The 21,766-nt window shown below is 52.0% G+C and overlaps 2 protein-coding genes and 1 non-coding gene across 3 annotated transcripts in view; all 3 read left to right on the forward strand.

Annotated features, from left to right (window-relative positions):
• Positions 1-21,766, forward strand: part of LOC138958004 (uncharacterized) — a 292,556-nt gene that overhangs the window by 185,953 nt on the left and 84,837 nt on the right. Inside the window, exons 85-92 of the mRNA XM_070329034.1 lie at positions 6,277-6,420; positions 8,805-8,969; positions 10,225-10,401; positions 11,568-11,717; positions 19,088-19,196; positions 19,442-19,701; positions 20,399-20,554; positions 21,171-21,346. Of these exons, the coding sequence (XP_070185135.1) occupies positions 6,277-6,420; positions 8,805-8,969; positions 10,225-10,401; positions 11,568-11,717; positions 19,088-19,196; positions 19,442-19,701; positions 20,399-20,554; positions 21,171-21,346 (1,337 nt within the window). The remainder of the gene's footprint in view (positions 1-6,276; positions 6,421-8,804; positions 8,970-10,224; positions 10,402-11,567; positions 11,718-19,087; positions 19,197-19,441; positions 19,702-20,398; positions 20,555-21,170; positions 21,347-21,766) is intronic.
• LOC138948439 (uncharacterized) lies at positions 91-18,886 on the forward strand. The gene is made up of 2 exons (XM_070319978.1): positions 91-895; positions 14,074-18,886. Exon 2 carries the CDS (start codon positions 16,686-16,688, stop codon positions 18,279-18,281), a length of 1,596 nt encoding a protein of 531 aa, XP_070176079.1. The 5' UTR covers positions 91-895; positions 14,074-16,685; the 3' UTR covers positions 18,282-18,886.
• LOC138951283 (5S ribosomal RNA) lies at positions 13,029-13,147 on the forward strand. Its single transcript, XR_011451094.1, has one exon. It is a non-coding gene; the product is annotated as a 5S ribosomal RNA (ribosomal RNA).

Raw genomic sequence — 21,766 nt, forward strand, 5'->3', positions numbered from 1 at the left:
CGACCACTGCTACTACGGTTCCCTCTGACGTCCGTGTGACTGGTGGCTGTCCCTCTTGTTAAGACGCTCCGGACGACTAGTTACTGGACGTGGAGGTGTTCGACAGAACGTGGTACTTCTGTCGAATGGTCAGGGCGACGGGAACATTGTTTCTGTTGCTCAGACCGACACCTCCGACCGGACCGTCTTGACCCCACGCCATTCCTTAGCGTCTGGTGTTCGGGTGACGGATGGTCCGGACCAAGGGTCCGGAACGTTCCAGGCTTACGGGTCGGGATCGAACCGGACCCACGGGTCCCGACTGGACTTGACCTCCGGGTTTGGTCCGGACGGGACCCATGGTACGGGACCGTACCGGACCTTAGGGTCCGGTGCGGGACAGTACCTCTGGCCCTTGCCGGACCCCCGGACCTACGGGTCCGGATGGTACGGTACGGGACCAGTGGTTCGGTCGGGACCGGACCACCCGACCACCTCTGTTGGTCTGGGTGGTCTGGCACCGAACCGGAACACACCGGACCACCGGATCTACGGGTCCGGATGGTACGGTACCGGACCAGTGGTCCGGTCGGGGCCGGACCACTCGACCACCTCTGTTGGTCCGGGTGGTCTGGCACCGAACCGGACCATGCCGGACCTACGGGTCCGGATGGTACGGTATGTCCACGTCCGACCGAGCCACCCGAACACTTCTGTGGGTACGGATGGTTCGGTACCGAACGGGACCTCCGGATGCTACGGGACCGGACCGAACCTACGGGTTCGGATGGTCCGGTACCGGACCAGTGGTCCGGTCCGAACCGGACCACCCGACCACCTCTGTTGGTCCGGATGGTCTGTCACCGAACCGGACCATACCGGACCACCGGACCTACGGGTCCGGATGGTACGGTAGGTCCACGTCCGGACCGAACCACCCGAACACTTCTGTGGGTACGGATGGTTCGGTGCCGTACGGGACCTCCGGATGGTACGGGACCGGACCACAGGACCGGAACACCGGACCACCCTATCGGATCGGTCCGGACCACCCGACCACCTCTGTTGGTCCGGATGGTCTGGCACCGAACCGGACCTACGGGTCCGGATGGTACGGTATGTCCACGTCCGGACCGAGCCACCCGAACACTTCTGTGGGTACGGGTGGTTCGGTGCCGAACGGGACCTCCGGATGGTGCGGGACCGGACCGGACCGGACCTACGGGTCCGGATGGTCCGGTACTGGACCGGTGGTCCGGTCCGGACCGGACCACCCGACCACCTCTGTTGGTCCGGATGGTCTGGCACCGGACCACCGGACTTACGGGTCCGGATGGTGCGGTGTGTCCACGTCCGGACCGAACCACCCGAACACTTCTGTGGGTACGGATGGTTCGGTGCCGAACGGGACCTCCGGATGGTACGGGACCGGACCGGAACACCGGACCGGAACACCGGACCACCCTACCGGACCGGTCCGGACCACCCGACCACCTCTGTTGGTCCGGATGGTCTGGCACCGAACCGGACCTACGAGTCCGGATGGTACGGTACGTCCACGCCCGGACCGAGCCACCCGAACACTTCTGTGCGTACGGATGGTTCGATGTCGAACAGGACCTCCGGATGGTACCGGACCTACGGGTCCGGACCTACGGGTCCGGATGGCCCGGTGCCGGACCACCCGACCACCTCTGTTGGTCTGGGTGGTCTGGCACCGAACCGGACCATACCGGACCACAGGTCCGGATGGTACGGTATGTCCACGTCCGGACCTAACCACCCGAACACTTCTGTGGGTACGATGGTTCGGTGCCGAACGGGACCTCCGGATGGTCCGGCACCGGACCGGAACACCGGACCACCCTACCGGACCGGATCGGCACCCCCCGACCGGACCGGACCATTTCTTTTCTGATCAGACCCGATGGGTTCCTGTTCAGTCTATAAATGGCGGGGGTTCGTTGGCTGGGCTGACCCAACAGTCGCAGGGTTGTTGTTTTTCTCCCCCTTCGGCTGCTGGAGACGTTTCGTCTTTGGGGCAGGGGTCTTCGCGGCCTCTTGCTTCTGTGGGCGTTTCTTCACAGCCTGCTTCATCGCTTTCGGCTCTTCCCCCTCAAGCTCCCTACACTCCTGCTTTTGAGGAGTTGTCGGGAAGTGAAGAGGAGAGTGAGTCGGAGGACGATAGGGAGGAGGATCAGGGTCGCCCTGAGGTTAACACTGATCCTCTACCCTTGCCGGTTTCTGATGGAACTTCCGAAGCTATGCTTCGTACTTTCCAACAGTACATGACAGACATCACGCGGCGTCTTGACGTCACGGATGCCTCTCTTAAGCGTCTGTCGTCTAGTGTTGACACACAGGACCTGGACCCGGGGTCTGAGGACGAGAGGCAGGAGGCTCGTCCTCGCACAGCTAGAAGGACGTTTGAACAGTTTCAGGACGTCCTTCCCTGAGACGCCCTCTCGTCCTTTGAGTCCGCTTCGGCCCGGGCGTGGGAGGCTCACGCCGCGTCTGCCGGCGGCTCGTTTTATGAACGATCCGTCCGCCGGCAATTCGCGTTCCACCCTAGTCTTAGTGCCACGGTGGAAGCGGCAGCACATCGCCTGAGGAGTACAGATTCACGTGCAAACGCGACCTATGTTCCTCGGGAGGACGCGGGTTCAGTGCCATGCTTTCCTTTGGGAGGCGCACCTCCACTGTTTCCTCGTGTCCAATCTGTTTCGTCCCTCCCTTTTCCCTTTGACTCTCGAACTCTCCCTTTCCAGACTTCGAGTGTTTAGGGTGGGGCTGACGGTGATGTGTTCGTTGGGGAGGTGCCTTCGGTCAAGAAGGTGGAACTGAGCTCTGCTTCGTTCCACAATCTTGAGGCCACCGTTTCTTCCACAGTCGAGGCCCAATCTCAGGCCTTGACATGGATGAGCACGCTGTCCACACTGTTGGACCCTCCCGATCGGGCAGAGTCCGATTCCACTCGGGTCCTTGACACGGTTCGAGTGGATCGGGCTTTGCATGCCGTGCGATCGTGCGTGACGTCTGCGGCAGAATTGGCCATTGGAACACGGGTCCACTTTATTGGCCCTGTTCCGTGATCATTTTCTGCCTACTTCTATAGTGCCTCCGGATATGAGGAAGAGTCTGAGGAACACGTTTCCTCAGCCTTCTTCCCTCTTTCATCCGGACACTGTTCGTTCTGTGGTGGAGTCCACACGCCAGAGGAACACTGATTCTCTGATGGTTGGCCTCGCTGCTTCGGCGACGGCGGCGGGGAGTAAGAGAAGTGCTACAGTCACCTCCAGCTCCCAGCCTCAGAAGAAGAAGAAGAAGCCAGTTTCACTGCCTCCTTCTTCCTCCTCTTAGGCGCCTGTTGCGTTCCCAAGCAAGACGAAGGGTGCTCAGACAGGTAAGGGGAAGCACCACCACCAGGGGGGGTGGTCGCAAGCCTGCGCCTGCCTGCCAGCAGAATTTTCAGTGAGTCCCGGCCCTACGTTGACGCCCCCTCAAGTTGCCCCTCTTTCGTCCGTCGGTTCCCTTTTTCGGGCCCGCGGCATGTGGGGCAGACTGGTCTCCAACCAGTTTTTCTTGAGGGTGGTGTGGTCGGGGTTTTCTCTACCGCTGTCGTCACAACCTCCATTGTCCGCTCTACCCTGGACGTTCCCCCCTCCTCGAGACCCTGCCAGATGGCAGGCTCTTCAGGACGAGGTGAACTCGTTGGTCGAGAAGAAGGCGGTCTACCCCCTTTCTCAGCCTTCTCGGGGGTTCTGCTCCCGCCTGTTCACCGTCCCCAAAAAGGACGGCCGGTTCAGGCCGGTGTTGGACCTCTCCACCTTGAACTTGTACCTTCACAGGTGCAAGTTCAAGATGGAAACCCCTTCGTCGGTCCGGTTGGTCATCCGGCCAAACGTTTGGGCCATGTCTGGGACCTCCAGGATGCTTACTTCCACATCCTGGTGGCCCCGGGGTACCGACATCTGCTCCGGTTCGTTTGGGAGGGCACAGTGTTCGAGTTTCGGGCCCTCCCATTCGGCCTGTCCTTGGCCCCTCTGATTTTCAACGGGGACAACAACACCACATGCTTAGCTTACCTTCGCCACCAGGGGGGCACCAATTCTCGGTCCCTCTCCCTGTTGGCGGAGGAGATTCTGCTCTGGTGCCAGACCAATCAGGTCCGGATGTCAGTCCAGTTCGTTCCGGGGAAAATGAACGCCCTGGCCGACATTCTCAGTCGGGGCGATCAGGTTCTCTCCACAGAATGGACCATCGCTCACAACGTTCTACAGCGTCTGTGGGCAAGGTGGGACCGTCCTCTGATCGATCGGTTCGCAACTCGATTCAGCGCTCGGCTTCCCAGGTACGTCAGCCCCTTTCGAGACATGAATGCGTTCCACTTGGACGCATTCACTCTCTTGTGGAGGCTCCTCGATGCTTACGCCTATCCCCCGACATCTCTGATTCCGAGGGTGCTGGCAAAATATCTGCAGGAACGACCAAGACTGATTTGGTCGCGCCTTACTGGCCAACAGCTCCGTGGTTTCCAGATCTTCGCGGTCTCACCCACGTAGACCCTCTACCTCTGGATCTGGACGGGGGAGGTCTGCTCCAGCCTCGATCATGCCTCCCTCATCCACGTCCAGAGAGTCTGTGCTTGACCGCATGGCTCTTGTGCGCTCCAAACTGCTTGCACTAGGATTGCACAAGAGTTCAGTAGAGTTTTCCTTGAACGCTAAGAGGCGATCAACTAATCAGCTCTACGACTTACGCTGGAGAGCTTGGGCCACCTTCGCCTTGTCCAAGGGGATAAAGCCGCTTTATCCCTCAACACAGGACTTGGCCAACTTCCTGGTGGAAGTGTATCAAAAGAAGAGTCTTTCTTCTAAGACTCTTCTTGGATACAGATCTGCCATCGCTTCCACGATTGCGGCCGCTACTGGTCGCAGATCTGAACACTTGATCAGGTCCTCTCTCATCGCTAATGTCCTTTCGGGTATTAGCAATGCAGCGGTGTCTAAACCTCGGGTTTCATTTCCCAAGGGGGATGTCTTTCTGGTCCTCAAACTCCTGCGTAGCAATGAGTTTGAACCCCTGGCAGGCATCAGTATCAAGTTGCTGATTTTTAAGACTAATTGTTCCTCATCGCTTTAGCCACTTGCCGTAGACTCAGTGGTATTCAAGCTTTGAGTGGCCTGGACTTTGACATTGAGTTCACCACACAGCAGTGGTTGCCAGCATGGTCACGTCAGTCTAAGGTATGTTTCTTGGGTATATTTTCTTTTACGGTAGTACTGTTCGAAAATTGCCTGGGTATCTTAATCCTTGGATTTAAGTGATTTTGATTAAGGAGTTTAATACTCTACATATCACCCTCACACCACTCTGGTATTCTGTGCAAGAATAGTACTGTCGAGGTAAGTGTTATATTGACTGTAAGGCTTCTTTTTAAGCCTACTGTCTATATGATACTTACCGAGACAGTACTATTAGAGTTTCCCTCCCGCCTCCCCTCTTGATATGTTATGGGCTTTTTGAGGGTCTGCAGCTCATAAAGAAAGAGGACGCGCCACCTACATCCTGTAAGGGGGAAGCACTCGGACAGTGCTTGGGATCCACGGTGGCGCATGGTTATGGGAGATAATTGTACCCACTCAGCGTTTTGTCCAATTTTTTCGGCCTATAATAGATAATGTGCAAGAATAGTACTGTCTCGGTAAGTATCATATAGACAGTAGGCTTAAAAAGAAGCCTTACAGTTAGTAGAAATAACTGCTGCAAGAGTTTTTACATTGTGTTGAACAAAACGGTGAATGTAGGTACCTGACATAGACATACCTTTCTGTTAGAATTCAAATCCAAATAGACTGCCAACGTTCCAAAATTCAGAATAAAAAAACAAGAAAGATATGTTTGTTTGAACGTTTAGTCAATATAACACTTACCTCGACAGTACTATTCTTGCACATTATCTATTATAGGCCGAAAAATAGATAATGTGCAAGAATAGTACTGTCTCGGTAAGTATCATATAGACAGTAGGCTTAAAAAGAAGCCTTACAATTATTGACAAAACGTTACGTTCACAGATATTTCGACCCAGCGTTGTTTTAAATGCACAGAAAAACACTGATCAGACAAAACTTATCTTGACAAAATGTTCAGCCGCTTGCAGGGAAGAGACACAAGCAATCCGATATATCTGTGAACGTAACGTTTTGTTTTCTCAATAATTAAACGTTCCAACAACATACTTTCTTGGTTTTTTTTTATACCTTTTTGGTAACAAACACAACGCCGCTGTTTCAGGCTACTACTGCCCCTACAACCAGTCCCCTCAGCCGTGTTTGGCAGGGACCTACAACAACAAGACGGGCATGGAGAACCCGTCGCAGTGTACAGACTGTCCTCCAGGATACTTCTGCCAGGGTGTCGGCAATGTCAATCCTTCTGGTCAGTACATTTTCTGATCTGTTATAGTAAAAAGACCAAACAATACTATACTAACGTGTTTGACGAAGACGAAACGAATAAAACAGCGACGCTTCGACCACTTTTTTGTTTCGTCTTCGTCAAACATGTGAGTACAGTATTGTTTGGTCTTCGTCAAACACGTGAGTACAGTATTGTTTGGTCTTCGTCAAACACGTGAGTACAGTATTGTTTGGTCTTTTTATTTCTCGCTCTCACGCTCAGTCACCATTGCTCTGCTTCTGTTATAGTAGTTGAATGTGTGGAAGGACATTGCTTTCCTTGTGTGTTTGGAACTGACAGAAATTCCACGAATGACTTAGGCTATTCAGAACAGAGAAACATTTAAACAAAAAGAGAACACAACAGTACCCAGGTTTTATACATTCTTAATCAATATTTTGACAGCTTGTCATAGACAGTCTGCCTACAGGCAAGGCACCAGGACTGGATGGGATTCCCCCAGAGATTGTGAAGTGCACGAAGGGCCCAGCCCTGGGCCACCTGCATGAGCTGCTGGTTCACTGCTGGGAGGAAGGTGAAGTCCCCCACGACATGCGAGACAGTAACATCGTCACCCTGTACAAAAACAAGGGAGACCGCAGCGACTGCAACAACTATGGGGGGATCTCCTTGCTCAGCATCGTAGGGAAATTGTTTGCGCGCGTGGTCCTAAACAGACTACAGAAGCTTGCCGACAGGGTTTATCCAGAGTCTCAGTGTGGCTTCAGGTCAGAACGATCCACTATCGACATGATTTTCTCCCTACGACAGCTTCAGGAGAAGTGCAGAGAACGCAGCCACTATATATTGCCTTCATAGACTTGACCAAGGCCTTTGACCTGGTGAGTCGGGATGGATTCTTCAAAATCTTAGAAAGGATTTGGTGTCCGCATAGGCTGCTAAGCATGATCCAGTCATTCCACACAGACATGAAGGGCGTCGTGCAGTTTGACGGCTCGTCATCCGCTCCCTTCGAGGTCAAGAGCGGAGTCAAGCAGGGATGCGTGCTTGCCCCCACCCTCTTCGGCATATACTTTGCAGTCATGCTGAAACACGCATTCAGAACTTCAACCGAGCAAACCCTTAAGGCAAAGACCAAGATTCGGAAGACCCTCATCAGAGACATGCTATTTGCAGACGACGCTGCCTTGACAACCCACAAGGAGGAGCACCTTCAGCGCCTCATGGACAACTTCTCAGGAGCCTGCCAGGATTTCGGATTGACCATCAGCCTGAAAAAAACCAACATCGTAGGCCAGGACACTGAATGCCCACCAATCATCACCATCAACAACTATCGGCTGGATGTCGTGAATCAGTTCACATACCTTGGCTCATCAGTGACTGACGATCTTGGCATGGACTCTGAAATCAACAGAAGAATTGGCCGTGCAGCCTCAACATTCGCCAGGCTCTCAAAACGGGTTTGGGAAAACACAAAATTGACAGTGAAAACGAAGATGGCTGTCTATCGAGCATGTGTCGTCAGTGCCCTTCTATACGGCAGCGAGTCGTGGACCCTTTACTCAAGGCAGGAAAGGAGGCTGAACACATTCCACATGCGCAACCTACGGCGGATCCTAGGAATCAAGTGGTCAGACCGAGTAGACAACAACGAGGTCCTGGAACGTGCTATCATGCCCAGCATGTACACACTGCTCCGGCAACGCCGACTCCGTTGGCTTGGTCACGTACGCAGAATGGAAGACGGATCCCCAAGGATCTACTGTACGGTGAGCTGGCATCAGGCAAGAGAGCACAGGGACGCCCCCAACTCCGCTACAGAGATGTCTGCAAAAGAGACATGAAGGCCGTCGACATGGACATCAACGGCTGGGAAGACCTTGCTCAAGATCGAGCCCGCTGGAGGCAGGAACTGAAGAGAAGCCTAGCCAAGGGAGAAGAGAAGCTCAAACTAGCCTCGGAAGCACAAAGGCTCAAAACCAAAGAAAAGAACAGTAAAGTAACAACATCAGATACTGTTCACAAGTGTGGTCGCTGCGGCAGAGACTGCTACTCTCGCATCGGGCTGCACAGCCACAGCAGGCGCTGTTCCAGCGCCAAATGACTTTTTCAGGCGCAGTTCCATGGCCCCTTCAGGACCGACGGATGCCGACGAAGAATCAATATTTTGACAGCTTGTCGCAGCCTTCTTCAGGATGGTGAAAAGTACAGAATATTGAACAATGCTTCTATTCTTATTTCTAATGAATGTGTTTTAAACTGTGGTACCATATTGATTACGAGTGTCTGACTGTTTTGGTCAAGTTAGTCAGTCACAGGTGCCCTTTATTTGGAAGCATCCTTTCACTGTATCAACAACGCCTTCAAGGTTGATTAGGTAACTTTTGTTGATGTTACAGGGGAGTGTGATGCCGGCTATTTCTGCCAGGGTGGAGCTATGTCCACTATCCCCAATGCAACCTTGACCTACCCGGACAACGGACCGTGCATCGCTGGCTTCTACTGTCCACAAGGCACCACGGCCATGATACCCTGTCCTGCTGGCACCATCAGGAACAACACAGGTACACGCACAACACTTCATTAAATTACATATTCTTACTCCGAATCACATATAGCATTGACAGTCTGGGATGCTAAGGTCTGAAAAGGCTACCCGTCTTAAACAGTTTTAGACCCTTCCTGATTTGTTGGCAGCGGGCCAGTTTCTGGCAAGGATTTTTAGAGTGAGTTAGATTTTTTCTTTCCCACTGCCTTGTTGACGCTATCTGCTATATGTGATTCGGAGTAAGAATATGTAATTTAATCGAAAATTTTATAAGTAAATTTTCATTTGATTAATATACTTACCCGAATCACATAGGCCCTCCCACCAACCCCGCTTATGGTTTTTTAGTTTCTTTAAAGCCGTATGATCTTGACCACGTGTTGAGGAGCGGTAGTGACGTAGTACACATCAAGGGGAGGTAATTCCCCGGGTCTGTAGTCATTACCATGGCTCTATTTACACTTTTTGTGGTGGGGTTGCTTCCCTTTGAAATTGTTTATGACGGGTAGCCTTTTCAGACCTTAGCATCCCAGACTGTGTCAATGCTATATGTGATTCGGGTAAGTATATTTATCAAATTAAAATTTACTTATAAAATTTTCGATTATACGTTAGTGAAATATTTTACCAAAATATGACATTTTACACAGATTGAGACAGTCAGTGTTCCTGCGAGACCGAAAGCGCGATCGAGGTGAACAATGACTGTCGAGATCTGTGTGAAATGACATGTTGGTCAAATATACAAATAGCACTCGTGTATCGACCAATTTCAATTAGAATCCCTTTTATTTTGTAAAGATTGAAAGCTCACAAACATCACTCTTTTGTAGATACCGGCACGGTTGGCCTAGTGGTAAGGCGTCCGCCCCGTGATCGGGAGGTCGTGGGTTCGAACCCCGGCCGGGTCATACCTAAGACTTTAAAATTGGCAATCTAGTGGCTGCTCCGCCTGGCGTCTGGCATTATGGGGTTAGTGCTAGGACTGGTTGGTCCGGTGTCAGAATAATGTGACTGGGTGAGACATGAAGCCTGTGCTGTGACTTCTGTCTTGCGTGTGGCGCACGTTAAATGTCAAAGCAGCACCGCCCTGATATGGCCCTTCGTGGTCGGCTGGGCGTTAAACAAACAAACAAACAAACAAACAAACTCTTTTGTAGTAAAGGTTATCCGCCTAAATATGAGATTTTGTAGGACTCTGACGTCACATAGCTCAAAGGAGGAAAATCCAGTGTTTTATCAATACTTGTCATAAACTGTTTCCTCTTCAGGTGGCTCAGCGCTCGATGACTGCCAGCCATGTCCCGGTGGTTACTACTGTCAGTTTGACGGTCAGACCCTGGCCACGGGTGAGTGTTCCGCTGGCTACTACTGTCCATCCAACGCTTCCATCAGCTCGCCCACACCGTCCGGCTACGAGTGTCCTGTTGGATTCTACTGTCTGCAAGGTGAGATAATAATGTGCCAATCATTCCACAAAACTTTGTTTCACTCATCTGATCAACAAAGGGAAATAAGCGTACAACAGGTTGGTGTAAGTGAGAGTTATTCGGAACCATTCTCCTGGCACCTGAGAGAATAACAAGCAATGAAATGAACAAGCGACTTTCATCTTCATTTTTTTTTTCACTTAGTGAAGTATCATTAGCAAAATTATAATAATTGGGAAGAGGACTGATCACACCTAGACTGAAAAAGCGACTCATCTTCATTTTTTTTTTTTTTCACTCAGTGAAGTATCATTAGCATAATTATAATAATTGGGAAGGGGACTGATCACACCTAGACTGAAAAAGCGACTTTCATCTTCATTTTTTTTTTTTTCACTCAGTGAAGTATCATTAGCATAATTATAATAATTGGGAAGGGGACTGATCACACCTAGACTGAAAAAGCGACTCATCTTCATTTTTTTTTTTTTTCACTCAGTGAAGTATCATTAGCATAATTATAATAATTGGGAAGGGGACTGATCACACCTAGACTGAAAAAGCGACTCATCTTCATTTTTTTTTTCACTTAGTGAAGTATCATTAGCAAAATTATAATAATTGGGAAGAGGACTGATCACACCTAGACTTTTCAGTTCTGGGGCAAAATGTCCAGGAGTTGAGCCACTCCTACCACACTGCGGGAGCAAAAAATCTGGGTACCTGTATTGAAATGAAAAACCTTGAAGTTAAAAAATCTGGTTGACAGGCATATACTTTATGCATGCGGCTTCCATGTTCATCAAATCCAAGGCAGTGACACAGTTTATGTCCGTTTGGCATTTAAGCGAATCAAGTGGTGTGGTCTCAAGACTCAAGATTTTACTGTCCTTATACAAACAAGGAAAATTGCCTTGCAGTGTCAGACGGTTTAAAACACAGAATACATCTCATTTACGTACAGTTCAGAATTGCACTAAAAGCATACAAGACTTTTCTAAGCAATCACTCACCGAAACAGACACACCCATATACACATTCACGCACACACACTCGCACATGCACACAGGCAAGCACACAGGCAGGCACACACATGCACACACACTTACACACCACACACACACACACACACACACTGTGACACACAGTGTTCTCCTCTTCATGTAGAATGATTTGATGTGCAGGTTCAGCAGCTGCCACCCCCTGTCAGTCAGGCCAGTTCCAGAGCAACATCGGTCAGTCGTCCTGTGACGCCTGTCCCGCCGGCTACTACTGTCAGAGCTCGGTCAGCCCCACCCTGGAGCCCTGCCCTGCCTACAACTACTGTCCTAACGGTGAGAGCATGTGCAAGAAAGAGTCAAAGACTAAGCCAGGCACAGAGTGAAGAAGAGAGAGAGCGAGAGCAAGAGGCATAGAAACAGTTTCACCCCCCACACACACACACACTCGCACGCACACACACGCGCATGTGCATGTGACAGAGCAAGAAAGAGAGCCAGTCTGAAACTTTGAAACTTTAAAGCTTCTGGCCTGTATGAGAATGAATGCAAGCATTCTTAATTACCCACAAGAATAAGAATAAGAATAAGAATACTTTATTATCTCATAGAGAAATTCAGGCGTGGTTCATAACAATAATACAAACAGGACATTGTGTCAATATAACACTTACCTCGACAGTACTATTCTTGCACATTATCTATTATAGGCCGAAAAAATTGGACAAAACGCTGAGTGGGTACAATTATCTCCCATAACCATGCGCCACCGTGGATCCCAAGCACTGTCCGAGTGCTTCCCCCTTACAGGATGTAGGTGGCGCGTCCTCTTTCTTTTTTCGCGCGTGTCAGACCGGCTGTGTTTCTGCTACGCTCCCGGATTATTTTGGACTAAGAGGCTCCTTTTCTGTGTGGACTATCACCTGTTGGATTATTGTGTGTTATTCCACTTCTGGCTTGAGGCTACGTTGTGTTTCCTTCAACTTGTGCCTCCGTTTTTGTGTGGCGGACTCGGCGTGCCTCCCGTCCTACTTCGTGGTGACCGGTCGTCTGCTTCTCGTTTCGCCGCATTCACTTGAGTATTGACCTAAATTTTCTTTGAATTTTGTTAATTCTCGGTCTTTAAGGGTACGTACAGGGCGAGGTAGGATGTCTCGTCCTGTTTTGGGCTCTGGTTCTACGGAACCAGAGTCTGCCGGGGGCAACCCTTCTCCGGGCGCCCAGCGTCATGTTTTACGCACGGAGAAGGGGATCTTTCGGCGCTCCGACTCTCCCTCCCCAAACGCTTTGCGTTTGCGGCGAGGGAGGGCGGAGAAAGCCTGTTTGAGCAAGCTCAATGCGAGCTTGCTCAAACAGGCTGGGCTTGAGCCTGGGACTTCGGGCGGGGCTGCGCCGTCGAAGGTTCGGGGAAGGTCGAGGGGAAAGAAAAAGCTTCTTTCTCCTTCTCCTTCAGTGGAACAGGCTTCCCCCCCTTCGACGCCGTTGTCCGGCCCTCAGTCTCAGGCTTCAGCTCCTCCCGGTTTCAAGCCTGGGGGGAAGGTTTCCTTCTCCCCCCTGGCTCGAATCCGGGGGCAGGTCGATTCCCAACCCTCTTTGGGGGTTGGTGAATCCGATCTAGGGGCTACTGGAGAGACTCAGGTTTTGACAGCCAACGGCCATACCACGTTGAAAACACCGGTTCTCGTCCGACCACCGAAGTTAAGCAACGTCGGGCCCGGTTAGTACTTGGATGGGTGACCGCCTGGGAACACCGGGTGCAGTTGGCATTAAAATCTTCCTTTTCCGGTGCCTCTCCTGTGCCCTCCTCGGTTTCCACCGCTGTGGAAGCCAGGAGGGACACGGGTCCTCCTCTGAACTCCCTCGCTGGGTCGTCTGCTGCTGTTTTGACAGTAGTTTCGGCCTCCTGGGGGGGGAGATCGGAGGAGATGACGGGGTCTCTGAATTCCCTCCCCGCTGGGGTTGGGATGCGAATTGACCCCGTTCAGGGCGGTCCTGTGGGGGCAGGGGTTTCAGGCTTCGTGCCTACGACCACTGCTACTACGGTTCCCTCTGACGTCCGTGTGACTGGTGGCTGTCCCTCTTGAAACGCTCCGGCCGACTAGTTACTGGACGTGGAGGTGTTCGACAGAACGTGGTACTTCTGTCGAATGGTCAGGGCGACGGGAACATTGTTTCTGTTGCTCAGACCGACACCTCCGACCGGACCGTCTTGACCCCACGCCATTCCTTAGCGTCTGGTGTTCGGGTGACGGATGGTCCGGACCAAGGGTCCGGAACGTTCCAGGCTTACGGGTCGGGATCGAACCGGACCCACGGGTCCCGACTGGACTTGACCTCCGGGTTTGGTCCGGACGGGACCCATGGTACGGGACCGTACCGGACCTTAGGGTCCGGTGCGGGACAGTACCTCTGGCCCTTGCCGGACCCCCCGGACCTACGGGTCCGGATGGTACGGTACGGGACCAGTGTTTCGGTCGGGACCGGACCACCCGACCACCTCTGTTGGTCTGGGTGGTCTGGCACCGAACCGGAACACACCGGACCTACGGGTCCGGAGGGTACGGTACCGGACCAGTGGTCCGGTCGGGACCGGACCACTCGACCACCTCTGTTGGTCCGGGTGGTCTGGCACCGAACCGGACCATGCCGGACCTACGGGTCCGGATGGTACGGTATGTCCACGTCCGGGTAGGTCCACGTCCGGACCGAACACTTCAGTGGGTACGGATGGTTCGGTGCCGTACGGGACCTCCGGATGGTATGGGACCGGACCACAGGACCGGAACACCGGACCACCCTACCGGATCGGTCCGGACCACCCGACCACCTCTGTTGGTCCGGATGGTCTGGCACCGAACCGGACCTACGGGTCCGGATGGTACGGTATGTCCACGTCCGGACCGAGCCACCCGAACACTTCTGTGGGTACGGGTGGTTCGGTGCCGAACGGGACCTCCGGATGGTGCGGGACCGGACCGGACCTACGGGTCCGGATGGTCCGGTGCTGGACCGGTGGTCCGGTCCGGACCGGACCACCCGACCACCTCTGTTGGTCCGGATGGTCTGGCACCGAACCGGACCATACCGGACTTACGGGTCCGGATGGTACGGTGTGTCCACGTCCGGACCGGGCCACCCGAACACTTCTGTGGGTACGGATGGTTCGGTACCGAACGGGACCTCCGGATGGTACGGGACCGGACCGGAACACCGGACCGGAACACCGGACCACCCTACCGGACCGGTCCGGACCACCCGACCACCTCTGTTGGTCCGGATGGTCTGGCACCGAACCGGACCTACGGGTCCGGATGGTACGGTACGTCCACGCCCGGACCGAGCCACCCGAACACTTCTGTGCGTACGGATGGTTCGGTGCCGAACAGGACCTCCGGATGGTACCGGACCTACGGGTCCGGATGGTCCGGTGCGGGACCACCCGACCACCTCTGTTGGTCTGGATGGTCTGGCGCCGAACCGGACCATACCGGACCACCGGACCTACGGGTCCGGATGGTACGGTATGTCCACGTCCGGACCTAACCACCCGAACACTTCTGTGGGTACGATGGTTCGGTGCTGAACGGGACCTCCGGATGGTACGGCACCGGACCGGACCACCCTACCGGACCGGATCGGCACCCCCGACCGGACCGGACCATTTCTTTTCTGATCAGACCCGATGGGTTCCTGTTCAGTCTATAAATGGCGGGGGTTCGTTGGCTGGGCTGACCCAACAGTCGCAGGGTTGTTGTTTTTCTCCCCCTTCGGCTGCTGGAGACGTTTCGTCTTTGGGGCAGGGGTCTTCGCGGCCTCTTGCTTCTGTGGGCGTTTCTTCACAGCCTGCTTCATCGCTTTCGGCTCTTCCCCCTCAAGCTCCCTACACTCCTGCTTTTGAGGAGTTGTCGGGAAGTGAAGAGGAGAGTGAGTCGGAGGACGATAGGGAGGAGGATCAGGGTCGCCCTGAGGTTAACACTGAACCTCTACCCTTGCCGGTTTCTGATGGAACTTCCGAAGCTATGCTTCGTACTTTCCAACAGTACATGACAGACATCACGCGGCGTCTTGACGTCACGGATGCCTCTCTTAAGCGTCTGTCGTCTAGTGTTGACACACAGGACGTGGACCCGGGGTCTGAGGACGAGAGGCAGGAGGCTCGTCCTCGCACAGCTAGAAGGACGTTTGAACAGTTTCAGGACGTCCTTCCCTGAGACGCCCTCTCGTCCTTTGAGTCCGCTTCGGCCCGGGCGCGGGAGGCTCACGCCGCGTCTGCCGGCGGCTCGTTTTATGAACGATCCGGCCGCCGGCAATTCGCGTTCCACCCTAGTCTAAGTGCCACGGTGGAAGCGGCAGCACATCGCCTGAGGAGTACAGATTCACGTGCAAACGCGACCTATGTTCCTCGGGAGGACGCGGGTTCAGTGCCATGCTTCCTTCGGGAGGCGCACCTCCACTGTTTCCTCGTGTCCAATCTGTTTCGTCCCTCCCTTTTCCCTTTGACTCTCGAACTCTCCCTTTCCAGACTTCGAGTGTTTAGGGTGGGGCTGACGGTGATGTGTTCGTTGGGGAGGTGCCTTCGGTCAAGAAGGTGGAGCTGAGCTCTGCTTCGTTCCACAATCTTGAGGCCACCGTTTCTTCCACAGTCGAGGCCCAATCACAGGCCTTGACATGGATGAGCACGCTGTCCACACTGTTGGACCCTCCCGATCGGGCAGAGTCCGATTCCACTCGGGTCCTTGACACGGTTCGAGTGGATCGGGCTTTGCATGCCGTGCGATCGTGCGTGACGTCTGCGGCAGAATTGGCCATTGGAACACGGGTCCACTTTATTGGCCCTGTTCCGTGATCATTTTCTGCCTACTTCTATAGTGCCTCCGGATATGAGGAAGAGTCTGAGGAACACGTTTCCTCAGCCTTCTTCCCTCTTTCATCCGGACACTGTTCGTTCTGTGGTGGAGTCCACACGCCAGAGGAACACTGATTCTCTGATGGTTGGCCTCGCTGCTTCGGCGACGGCGGCGGGGAGTAAGAGAAGTGCTACAGTCACCTCCAGCTCCCAGCCTCAGAAGAAGAAGAAGAAGCCAGTTTCACTGCCTCCTTCTTCCTCCTCTTAGGCGCCTGTTGCGTTCCCAAGCAAGACGAAGGGTGCTCAGACAGGTAAGGGGAAGCAGCACCACCAGGGGGGGTGGTCGCAAGCCTGCGCCTGCCCGCCAGCAGAATTTTCAGTGAGTCCCGGCCCTACGTTGACGCCCCCTCAAGTTGCCCCTCTTTCGTCCGTCGGTTCCCTTTTTTCGGGCCCGCGGCATGTGGGGCAGACTGGTCTCCAACCAGTTTTTCTTGAGGGTGGTGTGGTCGGGGTTTTCTCTACCGCTGTCGTCACAACCTCCATTGTCCGCTCTACCTTGGACGTTCCCCCCTCCTCGAGAGCCTGCCAGATGGCAGGCTCTTCAGGACGAGGTGAACTCGTTGGTCGAGAAGAAGGCGGTCTACCCCCTTTCTCAGCCTTCTCTGGGGTTCTGCTCCCGCCTGTTCACCGTCCCCAAAAAGGACGGCCGGTTCAGGCCGGTGTTGGACCTCTCCACCTTGAACTTGTACCTTCACAGGTGCAAGTTCAAGATGGAAACCCCTTCGTCGGTCCGGTTGGCCATCCGGCCAAACGATTGGGCCATGTCTGGGACCTCCAGGATGCTTACTTCCACATCCTGGTGTGGCCCCGGGGTACCGACATCTGCTCCGGTTCGTTTGGGAGGGCACGGTGTTCGAGTTTCGGGCCCTCCCATTCGGCCTGTCCTTGGCCCCTCTGATTTTCAACGGGGACAACAACACCACATGCTTAGCTTACCTTCGCCACCAGGGGGGCACCAATTCTCGGTCCCTCTCCCTGTTGGCGGAGGAGATTCTGCTCTGGTGCCAGACCAATCAGGTCCGGATGTCAGTCCAGTTCGTTCCGGGGAAACTGAACGCCCTGGCCGACATTCTCAGTCGGGGCGATCAGGTTCTCTCCACAGAATGGACCATCGCTCACAACGTTCTACAGCGTCTGTGGGCAAGGTGGGACCGTCCTCTGATCGATCTGTTCGTAACTCGATTCAGCGCTCGGCTTCCCAGGTACGTCAGCCCCTTTCGAGACATGAATGCGTTCCACTTGGACGCATTCACTCTCTTGTGGAGGCTCCTCGATGCTTACGCCTATCCCCCGACATCTCTGATTCCGAGGGTGCTGGCAAAATATCTGCAGGAACGACCAAGACTGATTTTGGTCGCGCCTTACTGGCCAACAGCTCCGTGGTTTCCAGATCTTCGCGGTCTCACCCACGTAGACCCTCTACCTCTGGATCTGGACGGGGGAGGTCTGCTCCAGCCTCGATCATGCCTCCCTCATCCACGTCCAGAGAGTCTGTGCTTGACCGCATGGCTCTTGTGCGCTCCAAACTGCTTGCACTAGGATTGCACAAGAGTTCAGTAGAGTTTTCCTTGAACGCTAAGAGGCGATCAACTAATCAGCTCTACGACTTACGCTGGAGAGCTTGGGCCACCTTCGCCTTGTCCAAGGGGATAAAGCCGCTTTATCCCTCAACACAGGACTTGGCCAACTTCCTGGTGGAAGTGTATCAAAAGAAGAGTCTTTCTTCTAAGACTCTTCTTGGATACAGATCTGCCATCGCTTCCACGATTGCGGCCGCTACTGGTCGCAGAACTGAACACTTGATCAGGTCCTCCCTCATCGCTAATGTCCTTTCGGGTATTAGCAATGCAGCGGTGTCTAAACCTCGGGTTTCATTTCCCAAGGGGGATGTCTTTCTGGTCCTCAAACTCCTGCGTAGCAATGAGTTTGAACCCCTGGCAGGCATCAGTATCAAGTTGCTGATTTTTAAGACTAATTGTTCCTCATCGCTTTAGCCACTTGCCGTAGACTCAGTGGTATTCAAGCTTTGAGTGGCCTGGACTTTGACATTGAGTTCACCACACAGCAGTGGTTGCTAGCATGGTCACGTCAGTCTAGGGTATGTTTCTTGGGTATATTTTCTTTTACGGTAGTACTGTTCGAAAATTGCCTGGGTATCTTAATCCTTGGATTTAAGTGATTTTGATTAAGGAGTTTAATACTCTACATATCACCCTCACACCACTCTGGTATTCTGTGCAAGAATAGTACTGTCGAGGTAAGTGTTATATTGACTGTAAGGCTTCTTTTTAAGCCTACTGTCTATATGATACTTACCGAGACAGTACTATTAGAGTTTCCCTCCCGCCTCCCCTCTTGATATGTTATGGGCTTTTTGAGGGTCTGCAGCTCATAAAGAAAGAGGACGCGCCACCTACATCCTGTAAGGGGGAAGCACTCGGACAGTGCTTGGGATCCACGGTGGCGCATGGTTATGGGAGATAATTGTACCCACTCAGCGTTTTGTCCAATTTTTTCGGCCTATAATAGATAATGTGCAAGAATAGTACTGTCTCGGTAAGTATCATATAGACAGTAGGCTTAAAAAGAAGCCTTACATTTTACATAAGACATATAGCACTATATAACAGGGCAGGTTATAAACACACCTCCCACATACCTCTCTGGCCATTCCTTGCATTGTGCTTACGCATCCAGTCATGGTAAGAGGATAATACAGATCTTTCCGTAATAGTCATGCAACATGAATAAACAAGTGTTATTTCAGGTGTGTTATTGCTTTCTGTCATTATGTCCACAGGCACGGCATATCCCATTCCCTGTGCGAACGGCACGTTTACCTATGACAACACAACCAACCTGCAGTCACAGGACGACTGTCTGCCTTGCATTGCTGGACAGTACTGCAGGTAAGTTTGTACGAACTGTTTGGCTTGTACTGTTTGAAATCAAGTGCAGTAAAACGAACAAGCTTCCTTGTTTTATATTGTCCGTGTTTCTGGTGAGTATACATTTTCATTGTTTTCTTGTTCTTCTCACCTGCAGTCTCTTGTTCCTATACCAATTGGTCTGTCCACCTGTGTGCCTGTCTGTCTGTGATTGTGCATCTCAGCTGGTGCATCATTTGATTTATTTCCGTTTCATTCTCCCACAGACTAGGTCAGCTGTCAGGCAACTGCTCAGCAGGCTACTACTGCAAGTCGGGGTCTCGCGAAGACATGCCCAACACCACGTCCGACTTTGTCTCTTGCCCTGCTGACTCCCTGTGCGCTGGGCCGTGTCCCCCAGGATCGTACTGTCCGGCTGGCATCGACATCCCCGTGCCCTGCCCACAGGATACCTACAGGGGAAGCATTGGAGCGGAACAGGAATCGGACTGCGACCCGTGTCCTGCTGGCAACATCTGTTCCGCCGGTTAGTTGGTTGCCTGGGGCTTCACCACGGAATGTTAGGATCCTATTAGAATTCACCAACATCTGGAATGCAAGCTCATTGATATATTAGAACCCAGTTTGTAGTAAGCGGAGTTAGTTGACTGGGGCTTCACCACGGAATGTTAGGATACTATTTTAATTCACCAATAGAACCGTTTAAACTAAGCGACATCTAGAATGCAAGCTTGTTGTTGATCTTGAAGACATTTTCTAGTTTGCAAATTGTATGTGTGCTGCACCTTTGCAGACATTTTAGCAGATTTCTGAAATACAGCTCTTTCAGCTATCCCTTGGTCTACAGACTTCAGTACAATGTCTCTTTCATGAGAGGCTACTTAGAATGACATTTTTTTATTACTGTGAAAGCAAGGTCTTGAAAGGGGTGGGGGGGGGGAGTCTTAAAATGGGGAGTCTTAAAATGGAGAGTCTTAAAATGGGGAAAGTATTAAAATGGGGAAAGTTTTAAAATGGGGAAGGTATTAAAATGGGGAAAGTATTAAAATGGGGAAAGTCTTAAAATGGGGAAAGTATTAAAATGGGGTGTCTTAAAATGGGGAGTCTTAAAATGGGGAGTCTTAAAATGGGGTGTCTTAAAATGGGGAGTCTTAAAATGGGGAGTCTTAAAATGGGGTTTTGACTAAATCAGGAATGTAGATGTAACCCGCTTGTGTGCACAGGAACGGCCACCCCTCAGCCCTGCCCTGTGGGATACTATTGCCCAGTTGGTAACGGTACCTACGAGTGTCCTCGTCTGACTTACCGCAATACCACCGGAGCTGCCATCATCTCTGACTGTCACCCCTGCGAGGCTGGCTACTGGTGCAATTATACTGGTATGGAGCTGTTGGCATCAGTGTTTGTTTTTCTGTTGGTCCATCCGTCTGTTTTTCTGTTGGTCCATCCGTCTGTCTTTGTCACCCTTGTAAGAACGGTTACTGGTGTAATGATACCGGTACATATATGGAGCTATTAGTGTGTGTGTGTGTGTGTGTGTGAGTGTGTGTGTGTGTGTGTGTGTGTGTGTGTGTGTGTGTGTGTGAGTGTGTGTGTGTGTGTGAGTGTGTTTGTGTGTGTGTGTGTGTGTGTGTGTGTGTGTCCGTGTGTCTTACAGTTTGTGAGTTTGCAACATGTCTTCTGGTGTTTAAAGTCCATGTAGCTTGCCTCTCTGTGACCATTTTGTGGTTATTTTTGAACTGCACACAAATGTGATGACGATCCAGCTATTATTTGATTTGAATAAAATGTTTGCTGCAGTCAGAAGTGTGGAGAAGTTTAGCGAGAAAACAAATAAATTTGATTTGATAAAGAATGATTTTGGATTTTGTTTTCCTCTCGTTTTGTATTTCACCTAGCAGGCATTGGAAGTTAGTTTTGAAAGCTTTTGTTTTCCTACCACCTCAGGTACCACACAGATTTCTCTGTTAAAAATCAGGGTTTTTTTGTCTCCAGGTATTGCAGATTACACCGTGAACCCTTGTCCACCTGGCTACTTCTGCTTGCCAGGCGCCGAACCAGAACTGTGTCCAGCTGGAACCATGCGTGACACGCCAGGTGCAGTTAACGCCTCTGACTGCCCCTACTGTCGACCTGGCTACTACTGCCCCAACGATACCGCTAACACACAGGTAAATTTGATTTACTCAGATGGGATAGACAGAGGAATGAAGTGGGTTTTGTGGGGGAGATTTGTTCATTTTCATCTTCTCCTGTGTTCAGAATGTGCATGTTCTTTCTGCATGCAACCTATTTTAAGAAATAATTTCACAGCAGTTACCTGGAGTTGACAGGTATTTTGCTAGAACAGAAGAAGAAAATTAAATGCTGTTTGACGAAGAAAGTAACCTATGGCAACATGTGTCTTTTTTTCTTTATATTTTTATTCGTAATTCCTTTGAAACGGAATTCTGTTGGTGATAGTTGTGAACAAAGTAATCTGTAGCTTGAATTCTTTCTTGCAGTGATAATTTCAAAAAAATATTTGGTCAATTTCTACCATTCTTTTTTTGTCTGTAACCATAGTTCCGCCCCTATGTACCTTACTGACT

Source organism: Littorina saxatilis, linkage group LG1 (genome assembly GCF_037325665.1).
Source record: "Littorina saxatilis isolate snail1 linkage group LG1, US_GU_Lsax_2.0, whole genome shotgun sequence".
NCBI lineage: Eukaryota > Metazoa > Mollusca > Gastropoda > Littorinimorpha > Littorinidae > Littorina > Littorina saxatilis.